The sequence below is a fragment of the Gekko japonicus genome, unplaced genomic scaffold, assembly GCF_001447785.1.
Source record: "Gekko japonicus isolate JY-2015 unplaced genomic scaffold, Gekko_japonicus_V1.1 scaffold59, whole genome shotgun sequence".
Lineage (NCBI taxonomy): Eukaryota > Metazoa > Chordata > Lepidosauria > Squamata > Gekkonidae > Gekko > Gekko japonicus.
Window position 1 is genome coordinate 1,293,844 of NW_015169174.1, and position 14,067 is coordinate 1,307,910.

The 14,067-nt window shown below is 44.0% G+C and overlaps 1 protein-coding gene across 2 annotated transcripts in view; it reads left to right on the forward strand.

The window, feature by feature from the left end:
- Window positions 1-14,067, forward strand: part of LOC107114425 (chromosome unknown open reading frame, human C10orf76) — a 216,368-nt gene that overhangs the window by 47,116 nt on the left and 155,185 nt on the right. For both annotated transcript variants that reach the window (XM_015415899.1, XM_015415900.1), the window contains 3 exons: window positions 4,143-4,212; window positions 6,136-6,196; window positions 11,198-11,286. In XM_015415899.1, the coding sequence (XP_015271385.1) occupies window positions 4,143-4,212; window positions 6,136-6,196; window positions 11,198-11,286 (220 nt within the window). The remainder of the gene's footprint in view (window positions 1-4,142; window positions 4,213-6,135; window positions 6,197-11,197; window positions 11,287-14,067) is intronic.

Here is a 14,067-nt window from a genome sequence, read left to right on the forward strand (position 1 = left end):
CAGATTAATATATGGTTGCAGACACGCCACACAAACAATAACGGAAGCCCCTCCCCCAACCTGAACAAAACTGTGTAGAGAAAAATGTGTTAAACATTGTCAGTGCATTTTTTTCCCCTGGGAAATCATGTGAAATCATGGAGTGCTACTTTAGTATGTACAGTATATACAGTAGTAAAATCTGGAATGAGAACGATTTTAACAATGCAGTGACACAAGCTTTTAGTCTGGCAGGTTGTCTTTAAATTGGTTAATTGAGGGATTTACATGAGGGTTTGTCTGTTCCCACTGTTAGCAAGCTTTTGTTCATTGATGAAACTATGTGTTGAGGCTCTCAAGAGATTACAAAAATGACTAAAGTATGCATCCACAGAGTTACTGTCTTAATACCTGCTAGCAAACTGCATTGTAAAGAGGTCATTGATACATACCAACACATGGAATTTGGTGTATAGACTTATTGAAGCTTTCTATATAATTTGGCTTTGATATCCGATATTACGGCTTTGCTAGGAATTCAGCGTCTGATGAAAGTTTCTTCAAATAGGCAAAATTACTGACTACCCATTAGCTATTTATTTGTTAACAAAACAATACAGGATTTCTATCGAATTTGTATCATAGTGTATGTTACATTGCAGTGGTCTCAAGTCTATTTTCTATAGTAATGTGGTTAATCTAGGAATCTAATAAAATCTACAGCCATTCTATATGAGGTCAGTACACATGTGGATTTTTATTTCCAGTGTTTTACTTTCTTTACCTGGTGGTGAAAGAGTAATGTTTTTCTTTAAAACTGGCTATACCTAAAGAATTGGCTGATAAGTTCATGTCTATATGTAAAATTCAGACCCCTTTCCATATTGCGTCTTGGTCTTCATTCATCCCCTTCAGAATGGGGATGTGGTTGCTTGGTAGAATGCATGCCTTGCATACAGATAACCCCATGTTCATTCCCTGGCATCATGAAATAAAATAACTTGGGCCACAGGTACTTGCTGTACCTGAGACCATGGAGTGCTGCTTTCAGACTAGAGAATGCTGAGCTCAATGGACCAATGGCTTGACTTAATATAAGGCAATTTCATATGCTCATATGATTGCCAGGTAACAATACTGCTGTGGCAGATTCCCATATCTGTGCAACTCTTAACAGTGTAGCAGCTCTGTCAGAGCCTATAGATATAATGACCTTATGACCCTGTCATTGGTGTATATATGAGATTTTAATTCCAGACAGACTTGCTTCATGCCTGATACTGAATCAGACCACTGGTCCATCAATATCAGTATTGTCTACTCAGACTGGGAATAGCTTGCCTGAGGTCTTTCACATAACTTCTTACCTTAATCCTTTTAACTGGAGGTGTCAGGGATTGAATCTGGAGCTTCTGCATGCTAGGCAGATCCTCTACCACCAAGCCATGTAAGCTGAACTGTAGGCATTCTGAAAACTTGTTCTCTCAGTAGTTGGAATATTTGCAAACTAGTCTGGGCCTTCCCACTAAGTCAGCCAGTCTGTGTCCAGAGGCTTCAGCGGCCACATACATGATACAAATCCCTGCCTGTTCTGAAGATAGGTTGAGGGACTCTTGGTTGTTACATGGAGTATAGTGGGGAAAGACTGTTCTTAACTTGCATGTGAGCTTCTTTTTATATGTTGCTTGGGTTTGAGAAGGCTGAAATTAGGATCATGAAGCTCTAGGTGGTAGCCAGAGATCTCCCAGAATTACAATTGATCTCCAGGAAGCACAGATCAGTTCTTCTGTAGAAAATGGCTGCTTTGGAGGGCAGATTCTATGGCATTATACCAGTTGAGGTCCCTCCTTTCCCCAAACCCCTCCCTCCCCAGGATCCTCCCCTAAAATCCCCAGGAATTTCACAACCCAGAGTTGGTAACCCTAGCTGAAATGGAGGCAAAAGCCAGTGTGGTATTTGTCCCATAGCCTTTATCAGAACTGCACATCAAAGAGAATTTGGCTGTTCCTTTTTACATAGGGAGCTGTGTAAGCTGTGACCAAAAACTACTCTGGGCTGTGCCCCAGAAGGAGGTTGTTGTCATCAAGCTTCTGTAGACTTCCTGTATCTCTTTCCCCAAGATAGAGGTGCACCTTGGGGGGAGATGATTGAGATGGATATACAGTATGGTAGTTCTGCCACCATTCTCTCTAGGCACTGGGTCTTTCCAGCCTCCCATTTTTCAATCTAAATCAGTCGCATTGCAGAGTATCTAGGAATATATTGTTATTGCTTAGTGCCAGTTTAGCACCATTCTTAAAAATTAGCTCCCCCCATATTTCTCTTGATAAAACAAATAGAGAGGTGCGCGTCAATCAAATAGGCACTTCAGACAGGAAAATAAGAATTCATTCTAAATTTTCTAGTTTTCACTCTACATTCGTGTTAACTTATAGAGCTAGGTCTAAGGTTTAATACTGCTAGGAATCTGTATTCTCTAATCTCTGCGGGAAATGATGGGCTGATTTACCAGGGCGGTGTACAATCCTCATAGCTTTAAAGTGAGCCATCAGAGTATTTGTGTATGTGTGGCTGAAGGTGGATACAGGAAAGGCAATCACAAGAATTTGGGCCTTTCATATTTATTGCCAATTGATCAGTCAGATTTGGGGAGGAAATATAGGCAGGTGATAAGGGGCACGTAGCAAAATCCATGGGCCACTCCTTGATATTTCCTGGAATGTGATTGTAAGCTGCCTCCTCATGGATGTATTAAGGACAGTTTTAACTTCTATATAGCTGGAGCATCAACCTGATCACCAAAATAACTTTTCCATCATAGCTTTATTGGGGTATGTTGTTAGCCAAATTGCCTTAAATTGCTGATTAATATGGGGAGTTATGGTCTTAGATCAGACAATAGGCAACTGCGGGGGCAAGCATCTGTGTATACAGGGGTGCAGGTTTGTCCAGACACGCCAAAATAGACGCAGAGACTGATATCAGTATAAGATGGTGTTGTTTACTAAATGTATTTCAAGCATACAATAACACAAGCACACGGACAATTATATAGCATCTAAGAAGTATAGATAGAAATAAAAAAACACATTTGCATTAGCAGAATATTTCAATGATGGGAGATACTATACCTGTCCTGTACTTGGATGGAGCGAATCTCAGGAAAATGAGGGGGCTATGGGATGGTGGGGAGCGGGCCATGTCCTGAGCTGGCAGGCGCACGGTAAGACCCTGGCTGCGCAACCAAGAGTCGGAGACTTTGGGTAGGGAGAGGTCAGGTAGGGGAGCAAGAGTGCAAGTAAGAGAGAGAGCAGGTGCTGCGCAGCTCCCTTTATAAGGAGGCTGATGGGTGGGCTTAGACTTGGCCACCTGCCTTGGCACACCTTCTGCTAGTCCGTCCCCAAAAATGTGCTGACTGGTGTTGGGGTCGAAGGTCTGTGGAGTGGGCAATGTTGACTCTAATGGGAAACTAGCTTGAACAATGGCACCTGGTGGGATTATGTCTTCTGCTGGCCAGAGGCATTGTTCTCTTGTTGTCTCCTGTCTGTAGTTTCAATTAGGTGATGTGTTAGGTGGGGGAAAACATGCTGCTTATGCGCACAGGAAGGGGATTCTTCATGGAGTCCGAGTCCCCTATCTTCTGGCATGGCATGGCATGGCAGCCCAGCTTTGCACTGCTGTATGTGGCTAGGGAGCTAGTTCACCTCACTGCAAGTAAGAGGGAGGGTGGCATACGGGGCCCCTGGACACATTGTTTCACAGGAAGGCTTCCTCCTTCTGGGTATGTATCTGTAACAGGCCTTCTTTGGAGCCACCTTATAGCTCAGTCCCCTTTGCACACAACTAGCACATGTCAGGTGTTTCATACTTATGAGTTCATAGAAATATAATAGGAGCCACGTCAGGCAACAATGTCCTTTGGTGATGGAAGTTGTTTGTCTAGGGAAATCCCTTTCCCCCCCAGCTGGTGGATAAAGATGTAGGAGTACTAATAACTGGACAAAGCCCAGCCAGTGGGCATCCTGCTCTTAAATACAAATCAATGAAGGTGCTACCCATTGGTCTAAAACCATCCTGTTTTGGTGTAAAAAGCAACTGCGATAATGCATCTAGGATATTATTACCTGGATACTATTTGATTATTTCATCTCTCTATTTTGAAGCCTATGAGACATAGAAAGAAAGCCGCTGATAAGAACCTCCCCTGTCGGCCTCTGGTTTGTGCAGTGCTAGGTAAGTCTGCTTGCCAGGTTGACAGCAGCATGTCCAATGAGGAGGGGTAAGTAATTGGTATAGGGGACTCCTTACTCATTAGTTGTTAATTCTGAAATGTGTGTCTTTTTCATTATAGCCTTCTCTGTAGTGGCCCCCACAGCTGGTGTTTTCATAAACTACGTAAAACAGAATAGTTCAGGAAGATATTTTTATAATGGAAATAAAAGATTGCTCCAGGAATATGCACTGTTTCCATTGATGTAATACAGTGTTCGGTATTGTTTAACATGTTGTGCTTAATACATATGCTTTGTTCAGCTGACAGCTTGGTTTTAAAAATTTTCAGGTCCTAGTACTGTTAAGTTGCTTATTAGGTGTATCATTGTATAGATTTCATTAATTTACACTGTGTAATCTGCCTTGAGTTTCAGTGAGAAAGACATACCATAAATAGCGTAAATAAATAACACCTCTTTCTCATGCCCGCCATGTTTGCTTTCGTATGATAATATGAAACTCAATCTCAAATTGGTTGTAAAATAATGGAAGATACTATTAAATATTTTCAGAGACTATGATGCATTTTAATATGTCGGGCAAACTGTTGGGGTCATTTAAATAAGCAGTTCGGTGAGCCAGTGTAGAGATTGAATTAAAGCACCACTGGAGTCCCTTTTCTGTCTGCAGTTCTTTCATCTTTGGTGGAAAATACAGATGCTGTTTGGCAAAAAAAAATTGTGTCTCTTTGTCCAGCATGGAATACACAGACTTGTACCTAGAACAGGAATAGTTCTGAAACTGTGCTACTGAGCGGATTGTTAATTTCTACTAGCTGAGCAGCAGATGAACAATTTCAACTGTTGCTAAGATTCTGCTGGATTTATGGTGCTTTGGAGCATGTTCTATACATGCAAGGATATCCTTCTCCATTGCCTTTTCTGGTTTAAAATATTATCCCTTATCATGACAGTTTTTCTCCATTAGTTTTCCATTGGTGACAAGAAAATAAGAGTGCAATTCAGGGCATCAAGAGTAAATCTTACATATAGAACAATGCGGAGGGCAGGCAAGAGCGAATGTAAACAACATTCTCATAAATGCTTCTCAGGCATGCATTTCCCACCAGATCTCCCTGGGATCTTTGAAAAAAGATTGAATTTATCTGCTGGATCTTCTGGCTCATCCTGGTGGGTATGGGTTCTCTAGGGACCAGTCAGGGGTCGTTTCGTAGAAAAAGAGCTAGGGGAACTCATTAGCATAACTCATTAGCATATGCCATATCCCCTGACATCACCGGAAGTGTGTCATAAGGCCACACACCCCGACATCACTGGAAGTGTGTCATAAGGCCACATACCCCGCCCCCAATGGTCCGGGCCGCCGCCGCCGGCCTTGCAGCTCCACTGCCGAGCCCCATGAGGGGCCCGGCAGTAGACCTGCAAGGCCGGCGGGAGTGCGAGGAAGCCCCGCGAAGGCCCTCCCTGGCCCCAGGCAGGGGTGGGGAGAGGCAGGGAGGAAGCAACTTACCCTCCCTCTCCTCCTGCCTCCTCCTGGCTGAATGAGGGCCGGAAGCGGGGCGGCCGGAAGCAGGGGGCGGGGCTTCGTTAAGGTCCCCCCCCCGTACCTCACCCGGGGGAACTGCGATCCCCCGCGTTCCCCCCCCCGAAATGACCTCTGGGACCAGTGCTGATATAATATTTCCCATTTCTTAAACACATGTAAAGAATTAGCAGTGGACTGTGTGGATGTGAACTCCCTCCACCCAACTCCTAACCCCTTGTATGCACATTCTGTCAACTGGTCTCAATGATGGTATGTCTTTATGATTGCCTTAACAGTAACGGTTAATTAGAGTGAGTTCATAACCTGTGACCTGAAATTAGGATTCAAAGTTTGGCACAAATCCTAGGCCATTTATAATCCTGTGATTGTTTCTTTTAGATCTGATGGTGGAGTTCATCATAACACACATGATGAAAGAATTTCCCATGGATCTTTATGTGTAAGTAACAGGTCTCTGGGGTCCTTAACCATTCTGACATTTTATGAATGGTTTTATCAGCTTTCTTATTGACTTGGGTAGGGATTCATTCTAGCTAATTCAAGGCTTCCCAGTAACTAAGCCTCATGCTTTTGTTTAATGGGCCAAGAAATCAAAAATGAAATGAATTCCTACTCTTTCTGAAAGTTTTCCTTATTTGCTTAAGATGAGTAGAGCAGCCTTAAGCCTGAAAGTATTTTAAAACACTAAGCAAGTGTGAAATATAAAGTAGCATGAAGAGGAGAATACAAAAGCAAATGGAAGTCTGAAACATTCCCCAGCAGAGAGTGTAAAATAAAATTGTAATTGGCTTGCAAAAATGAAAATAAGTTTGTCGTACACAAAAACCTACTATCAGTTCACACAAAAATCTACTACATGTTACCTGGGTTATACCAAATGCAGATCTCAGGGAGCTGTTTCCTATAATTTTTTGTGACACACTCATTCCAAAAGTGTAAAGCCTGTTTGGATGATTGCTCTCTAAGTATTTGAAGGGCTGTCACTTAGAGGAGGACAGGGAGCTGTTGGCAGCAGAGGATAGGACTCGCAATAATGGGTTTAAATTAAGGGCAGGAAGGCACTGGCTGGATATCAGGAAAAACGTTTTTACAGTGAGAGTTATGCAACCGTGGAATCAGCTGCCTAGGGAGGTGGGGAGCTCCCCCTCACTGACAGTCTTTAAGCAGTGTCTGCACAAACACTTGTCAGGGATGCTCTAGGCTGATCCTGCATTGAGCAGGGGGTTGGACTAGATGGCCTGTATGGCCCCTTCCAGCTCTGTGATTCTATGATGTGAACTTTTTCTCCACTTTGTATTTGTGTTGAGATATCAGTTGACAAGTGTAGCCTTCTGGTTTATTAAATTTGCACTGTTGTTTTTATTCAGTTCTATCATAAGCCAAAAATGAGGAATTATGTGTTTTGAATTGAGTGTCGCTCTGTAATTTAGTACTGCAGATACAGCCTGAAATGGGATTTTTCCTTAACCTACATAGCGTCTCTGCTTAAAATAAAAATCTTTTTAGAAGTAGATGAGTGGAACATGGACAGGAGCTACTGACCCTTCAGATTCTAAATACAGGCATTCAGACACAAATTCTTGGCTCACCAGAGCAACATTCAAGCATCTTTAATGCTCTCAGCCTGTTAGAGAGATGGTGGTAGTTTCAGAACTGAAACTAAAGACTGGCCTTCTCTACAGTCTCATAGCTTTCTGCTTGGATTGGTCCACTCAATAGTAGTAGTAGCAGCAGCATATTGCTAGTTATGTAATAAAATAGCTGAGCTGGTACACAGTGGCCCAGTCTAGTAGAATATTTTTCTTTCACGTGTGCTCATCCTGCAGAGGAAAATTTTTGTCTTTGCAGCATTGTGTGGCTGCTGGAAATTCTGCTAGCTATGGTCGGACTTTTAGAAAATCTGGGAGATAGGTTGCTGTCTTTTTCAGGGGGCTTTTGCTAATCCCCTGTCAATTACTTTGGCAATTCAGCTGAAACGTTTAAAATTTTCATAGAAGGATGTAAGACCTACATATAAAATATGATCGCGCTGCTGAAGGCTTTATTCCTAGCATACGAATGGTCCTACTTCCAAACCAGAAATGAGAACGCTCCTACAATATGCTCCATTTTACTTTCTTCCCATTCAGGTTATCTATTTTAAATATAACCTAGCTATAAATTTTAGTCTATCCTCTTAACATAAGAACATAAGAGATGCCAATGTTGGATCAGGCCAAAGGTCCATCCAGTCCAACACTCTGTATCACACAGTGGCCAGAAATACCAGGTGCCATCAGGAGGTCCACCAGTGGGGCCAGGACATTAGAAGCCCTCCCACTGTTGACCCCCCCCCCCCAAGCACCAAGAAGACAGAGCATCACTTGCCACAGAGCCCCTATCTATACCTTGTGGCTAATAGCCACTGATGGACCTCTGCTCCATATGCTTATCTAATTCCCTTTTGAAGCCGTCCATGCTTGTAGCCGCCACCACTTCCTGTGGCAGTGAATTCCAAGTGTTAATCACTCTTTGGGTGAAGAAGTACTTCCTTTTATCCGTTCTAACCCGACCGCTCAGCAATTTCATGGAGTGCCCACGCGTTCTTGTATTGTGAGAAAGGGAGAAAAGTACCTCTTTCTCTACCTGCTCTTTCCCATGCATAATCTTATAAACCTCAATCATGTCACCCCTCAGTCGTCGTTTCTCCAAGCTAAAGAGCCCTAAGCGCCTTAACCTTTCCTCATAGGGAATCTTTCCTCATAGGGAATCTTCATCCAGATTGCCAGCTCATTGTCCATGTCTTGCTGAATGCCACTTCCAGTAAGCTTCTGGCTCCCTTCTTTGCTTCATTTTCTCTACTATCATTGAGTGCTTTCCTATATATTAACAAGGCATCTAATATCCACACTGTGTCTTTCAGATTCATATTGGACCTGCTCATGAAATATGCAGTAATTCTGAGGGCAGTGTGTATTTTAGCCAGGGCTCTTTTTGTAGAAGAAGGCCAGCAGGAACTCATTAGCATAATAGGCCACACCCAACAGCAGAAACTCATTAGCATATCGGGCCACACCCTGACAGCGCAGCGCATTAGCATATTAGGCCACACCCCATGTTACCAGAAGTGTGGTCATCCAGCCACACCCACCTTTTACTTCTTATTCTGTTTACCTTGTTTGTTGTCAAAACAATTGACAAAACCCATCCCACTTAGAGCAGGGATTTAAAGGGACAATGTCTCTGCCAAGCCGACTGGAACAGCAGGCAGGGGTTTGTAGAAGGCATGTTCTTTACCTCTCAGGTAAAGGTTTGTAGTTGTTCATGGGAAAAATGGGAACTTTAATAAAAGTGAGTTTTGTTTTAATGAGGTTGTTAGCAGTTCCCATGTCATTCTGGGAATTTGAAATGCCCTACAGTCCTCTTGACACTCCCCCACCCAAGGCTGCAGACTCCACTATTTGGTGATGTCTGCTTTTTTAAATTAAAAGAAAACAGACAAAATTCTCCACTGTAGTAGCAATGCTATCTTTTTATCAGTAAAGCTAAATGTACCTCTTATGTGAGCACAGGTATCTATAAAATCATACTGATTCACTCAACACGCAGAGAAATGTCAGCATTATCCTAAGGAGGGTCTGTCTAGTTCAGCATCCTATCTCTAATAGCAGCCTGCCAAAGGCTTGTGGTTGTGGGAAGCTCACAGGTGAAGCTGGACTAGAAGGGAATAAACAGCCGTGCCTTGTGGTTCATCCCAGAGCAACTGGTATTCAGAGATACTCTGCCTCTGACATGGAGGCTCTCATTCAGCTATCATAGCAAGCAGCTTTCCACAGACCTCTACCTCAGGAGATCGCCTAGCTACTCTTTAAACACATCTAAACCTAGCCAAGGTTGCCTGTTCTTTAAGCTAACAGTGTGTTGTGTGAAGGAATTCTTCCTTGACTATATTCTGAACATCAGCTTCATTTGGTGATGGTGAGTTTCAGTATGAGAACTTTCTTTACACCATCTTAGAAGCCTCTATCTCGCTCCCTTCCCAATTTAGGCAGACAGTACCTAAAATGAAAAGCATCAGAAGCTTTTTCCACATTCAAGAAAAACCAACGGTTATCTGATAAAGTCCAATGATGTTTTTAAAAGCCAGCAAGAGCCAGTATGGTGTACTGGGTGAAGCATCAGTTAGGGCTCTGGGAGACCCTGCTCTGACACAAAAGCTTGTTGTGAGACTTTGGGGTAGTCACTCTTTCTCAGCCAAACCTACCTCACAGGGTTGTTGTTGTGAGGGTAAAATGGAGGAGGAAAGAAGGTGCTTTATGAGGGTCCCATTTCCCATTCTGACGTACGAATTCTCCAAGTTTCCCAAACCAAAACACTTTAATGCCCACTCCTGCGGGTACATGTGGAAAGAAATAGCCACCTGCCCCCTTGATGGCAAAAGTTTCACATTCCTTTTGGTGACACTTTTGAAACCCAACGGCACCCCAACATGATAGCTGGTGTTCACCAGATCCATTCGCTGGGTCTCCACTGAAAACTTTTCTGTTGCCCCACTGTGGAAGCCTTTATCGTTCCCTTGGCCTAAAGGAAGGGCTCACTTCCGGGACTCTGCATGTGCTCAGTGTCGCGCCTGAACTAGGCTGCTCCCCTTGTCAGGCAGCGGGGCCTACAGAGTTAGCACATGCCAAGCACTGGTTAACCTGGCTGGGCCAAAGTGCTGCTGGTGTTTACAAGTGAAATCCGCTCTGTTGCCTTGCTCGCGTACAAGATGCTGCGTGCCTGCAAAGTCTCTGGGACCAGATCTCATGTCTCTGTGGCGCTGCACTGAAATCAGGCGGGGGAAGGGAGTGGACTTCAGGGGACTTGCCTGCAGCCTGTGAAAAGTGAGCCACGAATGATTCACGGGAAACAGACCAGCAAGAGGAATCCAAGGGGGACCTACCGTACCTCGGGCCTGGTGGCTGATGGCAAGGAGGACTGCCAGCACAGCGACGGTTGGTCCAATGAGCCATTCTGAAGCAGATCCCCATCGCCGCTGCCTCTTGCTTTTTCTGGCTCTTCCCCGGACCTTGCTGACTTTCACTTGGAGGCTTCCTAGAACCGGCAGCGCCTGCAAAACTTGGCAGTAGGTGGTGCCCCTCTAGAGGGAAGGGGACGGATCTGTGTGTGTGCAGTGACCGAGGTGGCAGCCAGTCCCCCACCCACCCCAACCGATGGACTCCTACCTGGCAGAGCTTTTGGTGAGGTGAGGGAGGGGAGGGGCAGGCTCAGAAGCCAGCCAGAATGCCCAGAATGGCATTCCGGCCCAAAAATAGCCCTGATTTTAGCAATAGTCTCCATGGAGCCTCCTGGTATATCTTTTTATGCAGATGACTCTTGGAAGTGTGTCGTCTCACCCACAGTCATTTATCACAAGTCTGTGCTGCTGGTTATATCAGACTTTCTTCTATCTTTTCTCCAGGCGCTGTATTCAAATAGTGCACAAACTGCTTTGCTACCAGAAGAAATGCAGGGTGAGACTTCATTACACTTGGAGAGAGCTCTGGTCAGGTAAATTCTGGGTCTTGTTCCCTCTTCCAAGGCCAGTTGTTCTTATTTTTTCACAAATATGGTGCTACTAGTGTTAGAATGAGCTGTTAGTAAAATAGTTTAAATGCATTGTACTTTGACTCTCCCATTTCCTGTGATGGATGATTTCTTCAGCAAGTAGAGTTCAGGGGGTAGCAGCAAGAAAGGGCAATGGGAGCTTCTTAAGCTTATGAGTGTTTGACTTTTTGAAGTTCCTCCATACAAGAGAAAAGCTCTGTTCTGTTCAAAATACATGACTTGTGTTGTGACATCATTATATTGTGTGTTTTGTTGCTTCTGCGCTATATTGTTGGTACTCAGGGAAAAGAAATGTAGGGAAGCAACATGGATGTTACAAGAAAGGAAGGGTGATAAAACACAGGCCTGCCATTTTCAGCAGTTGTCCTGTGTCAGGCATCATGTGCAGTTCTGCCCTGGATGATGTAAAATGAGACTGTGTCCAGCAGTACTCAACAGTCAAGTGGTGAGCTTATTTTTTACTTCTGAAGGATGAAACAGATTGAACAGGCAGGTTTATCTAGTCTCTGATTTCTGTGCCACTGTTCTGTGCCTGGAAGCAGGAAAGTTAGTATGAGTACAGCTAGCACCTCCGTCTCAACAAAAGCTTTTGTGGTTCAACAAAGAAGGCTTATAGAAAGGACCTAAGTTCCTATTATATTTCTCAGAGAATGTGGTTAATAGCTTAGATGACTCAACTATTGTTGGGGAAACTGTGTTGAATGGTTCTTAGCAGTGTTCTGTTGGCTAGCAGTCTCCTTTATGTGGCTAGGATGTAGGTGAAAGTGCTGCTGCTGACCAACGGCATTAGGTATTTCATTTTACCTTTTGTGGCTTGTGACACTTTCTGCTTTTCTAAATGTATCTGTACAGAAGATGATTATGGATCCCTACTAAAAAAATTAATGTTCTTTTGTTTTGTTTTGCTCCTCTTATCTTTGCCAGAACTGAGGTGAGAACTGAATATTATGAGAGTTGCATGACTACTATTGAAGGTAGCAGATCTGCAACTGTTTCTCCACCATACCCTCAGTGATTTCATTGAGCCCCCTTTTCATAGTATGGAAAGATAGCAATGTCACCTTGTGTGCTTTGTTTTACTTAACTAACTGGGTTGACAGGAGGTAGAGATGTGGGGATACTGCTTTTGATAGTAGCCACAGAGTTCTCATAACATCTAGTTCTAATATGAAGCTCAAGGGGAGTGTTTGCCTTGCAGTACTGGTATGTAAGGACTATGTAATTGTTAGGTGACAGGGTCAGCAATATGGAAGAGTTGTACTGGATCATATTCCTATCTGTGATTTTCCCTGTAATGCCTCATTCTTAAGCATCACTTTGGCTTCATTTGGAGCACAGATTATGGATATTGGTTGAGCTATTGATGTCCTTTCAGAACTGCAGCAGGCCAATATCTATAACAGGATCGGACAGTTCCAAACTAGTTAATACTGCCTTTTGTAGAATAAATATTTACATGGCCAGGTAGACAATGAGTTTGCTAGCACTGACCATTTACACTAGGATGAATGAATTTGGGAGCATTTTAATTATTATATTTATCCTGTGCAGTAAGGAAATAGCAGCTCACTATCTGAAGAAGTGTGCTTGTACACGAAAGCTTATACCTTGAATAAAACTTTGTTGGTCTTAAAGGTGCCACTAGACTCAAACTTTGTTCTTCAGCAACTCAACCAGTAGGGCTTCTTTAAATGTTTCACCCATAATGATGTTTGTAACGACAACTTACTTGGTGTCTCTGTTGGGCATGGGTAACTGTTTGTAAGAGCATCTGTTATTGATGCTGTATTGTACTACTCCATAGGGACATTTTGAGCAAGAGTGTTATTGGTAGGAAGGAAGACTTATTGATAAGAATGAATGGAACTTTTCTTCATCTTCTGTCTTCGGCGCAACCCCACATTGGGACTACACCTGCATAGGCTGACCACAGAACATCTTTTTCTAGCATAAAACCCCAAAAGAGGAGTGTCCCACCCCTTCCAGAGTGGATGTGCGTTTTTCTGCCCAGGACGACACGTGCTCTGGCAGCAGGTGCCTCCTTCCCTCAGTTCTCAAGTCTCTTGCAGGGTGAGGCGATTTCTGACCAACCTACTCTGAGTAATTCCCTTTGGGATGATTGCTTGTGGTGCCCCAATATGGCAACCAAGGTGTCATTCGAAAAGTGTGCAAAATGCGGGAACCAGATGACTCACAGTGCTGAACGTGAGCTCTGTCTCATGTGCCTTCGGAGAGTCCCACAGTGTTGGTGCCTGTGCCATTTGCAGTGCTTTATGCCCAAGGCTCACTTCGATAGGGTTTCCCGGCTGAAGGCTGCACTCTGGGAGAAGGCATTGTCCACCTCAGTTCTTCCTAAGTCCGTTCCGAGCTCAGACTTTGCTCCGTCGAGTCTGTCAACCTCAGCTTCAGCACTGGAGGCCCATTCCAGACCACCATCTGTTCAGTCAGTTCCAGCCATTCTGATCATTCAGAAGGCTCCCAGTCCACCAAAGAGAGCCTCTTCCCTAGCTCCTGCTTCAAAGTCCAGGCAGCCTCCATCTCTGGCTGCATCAGCTCCTGCCCATTCCGAACCTCCAGTAAAGAAACATAAGAAATCTAAACACGAGGATAAGGCTGACTCGGATACTAAGCATAGGAGACATCAGTCGCCCCCAAATAGATCAGTGGATGACCAGGACACCATCCTGGTGCTCCCACACACTCCATCACCACACTTTGGCTCCC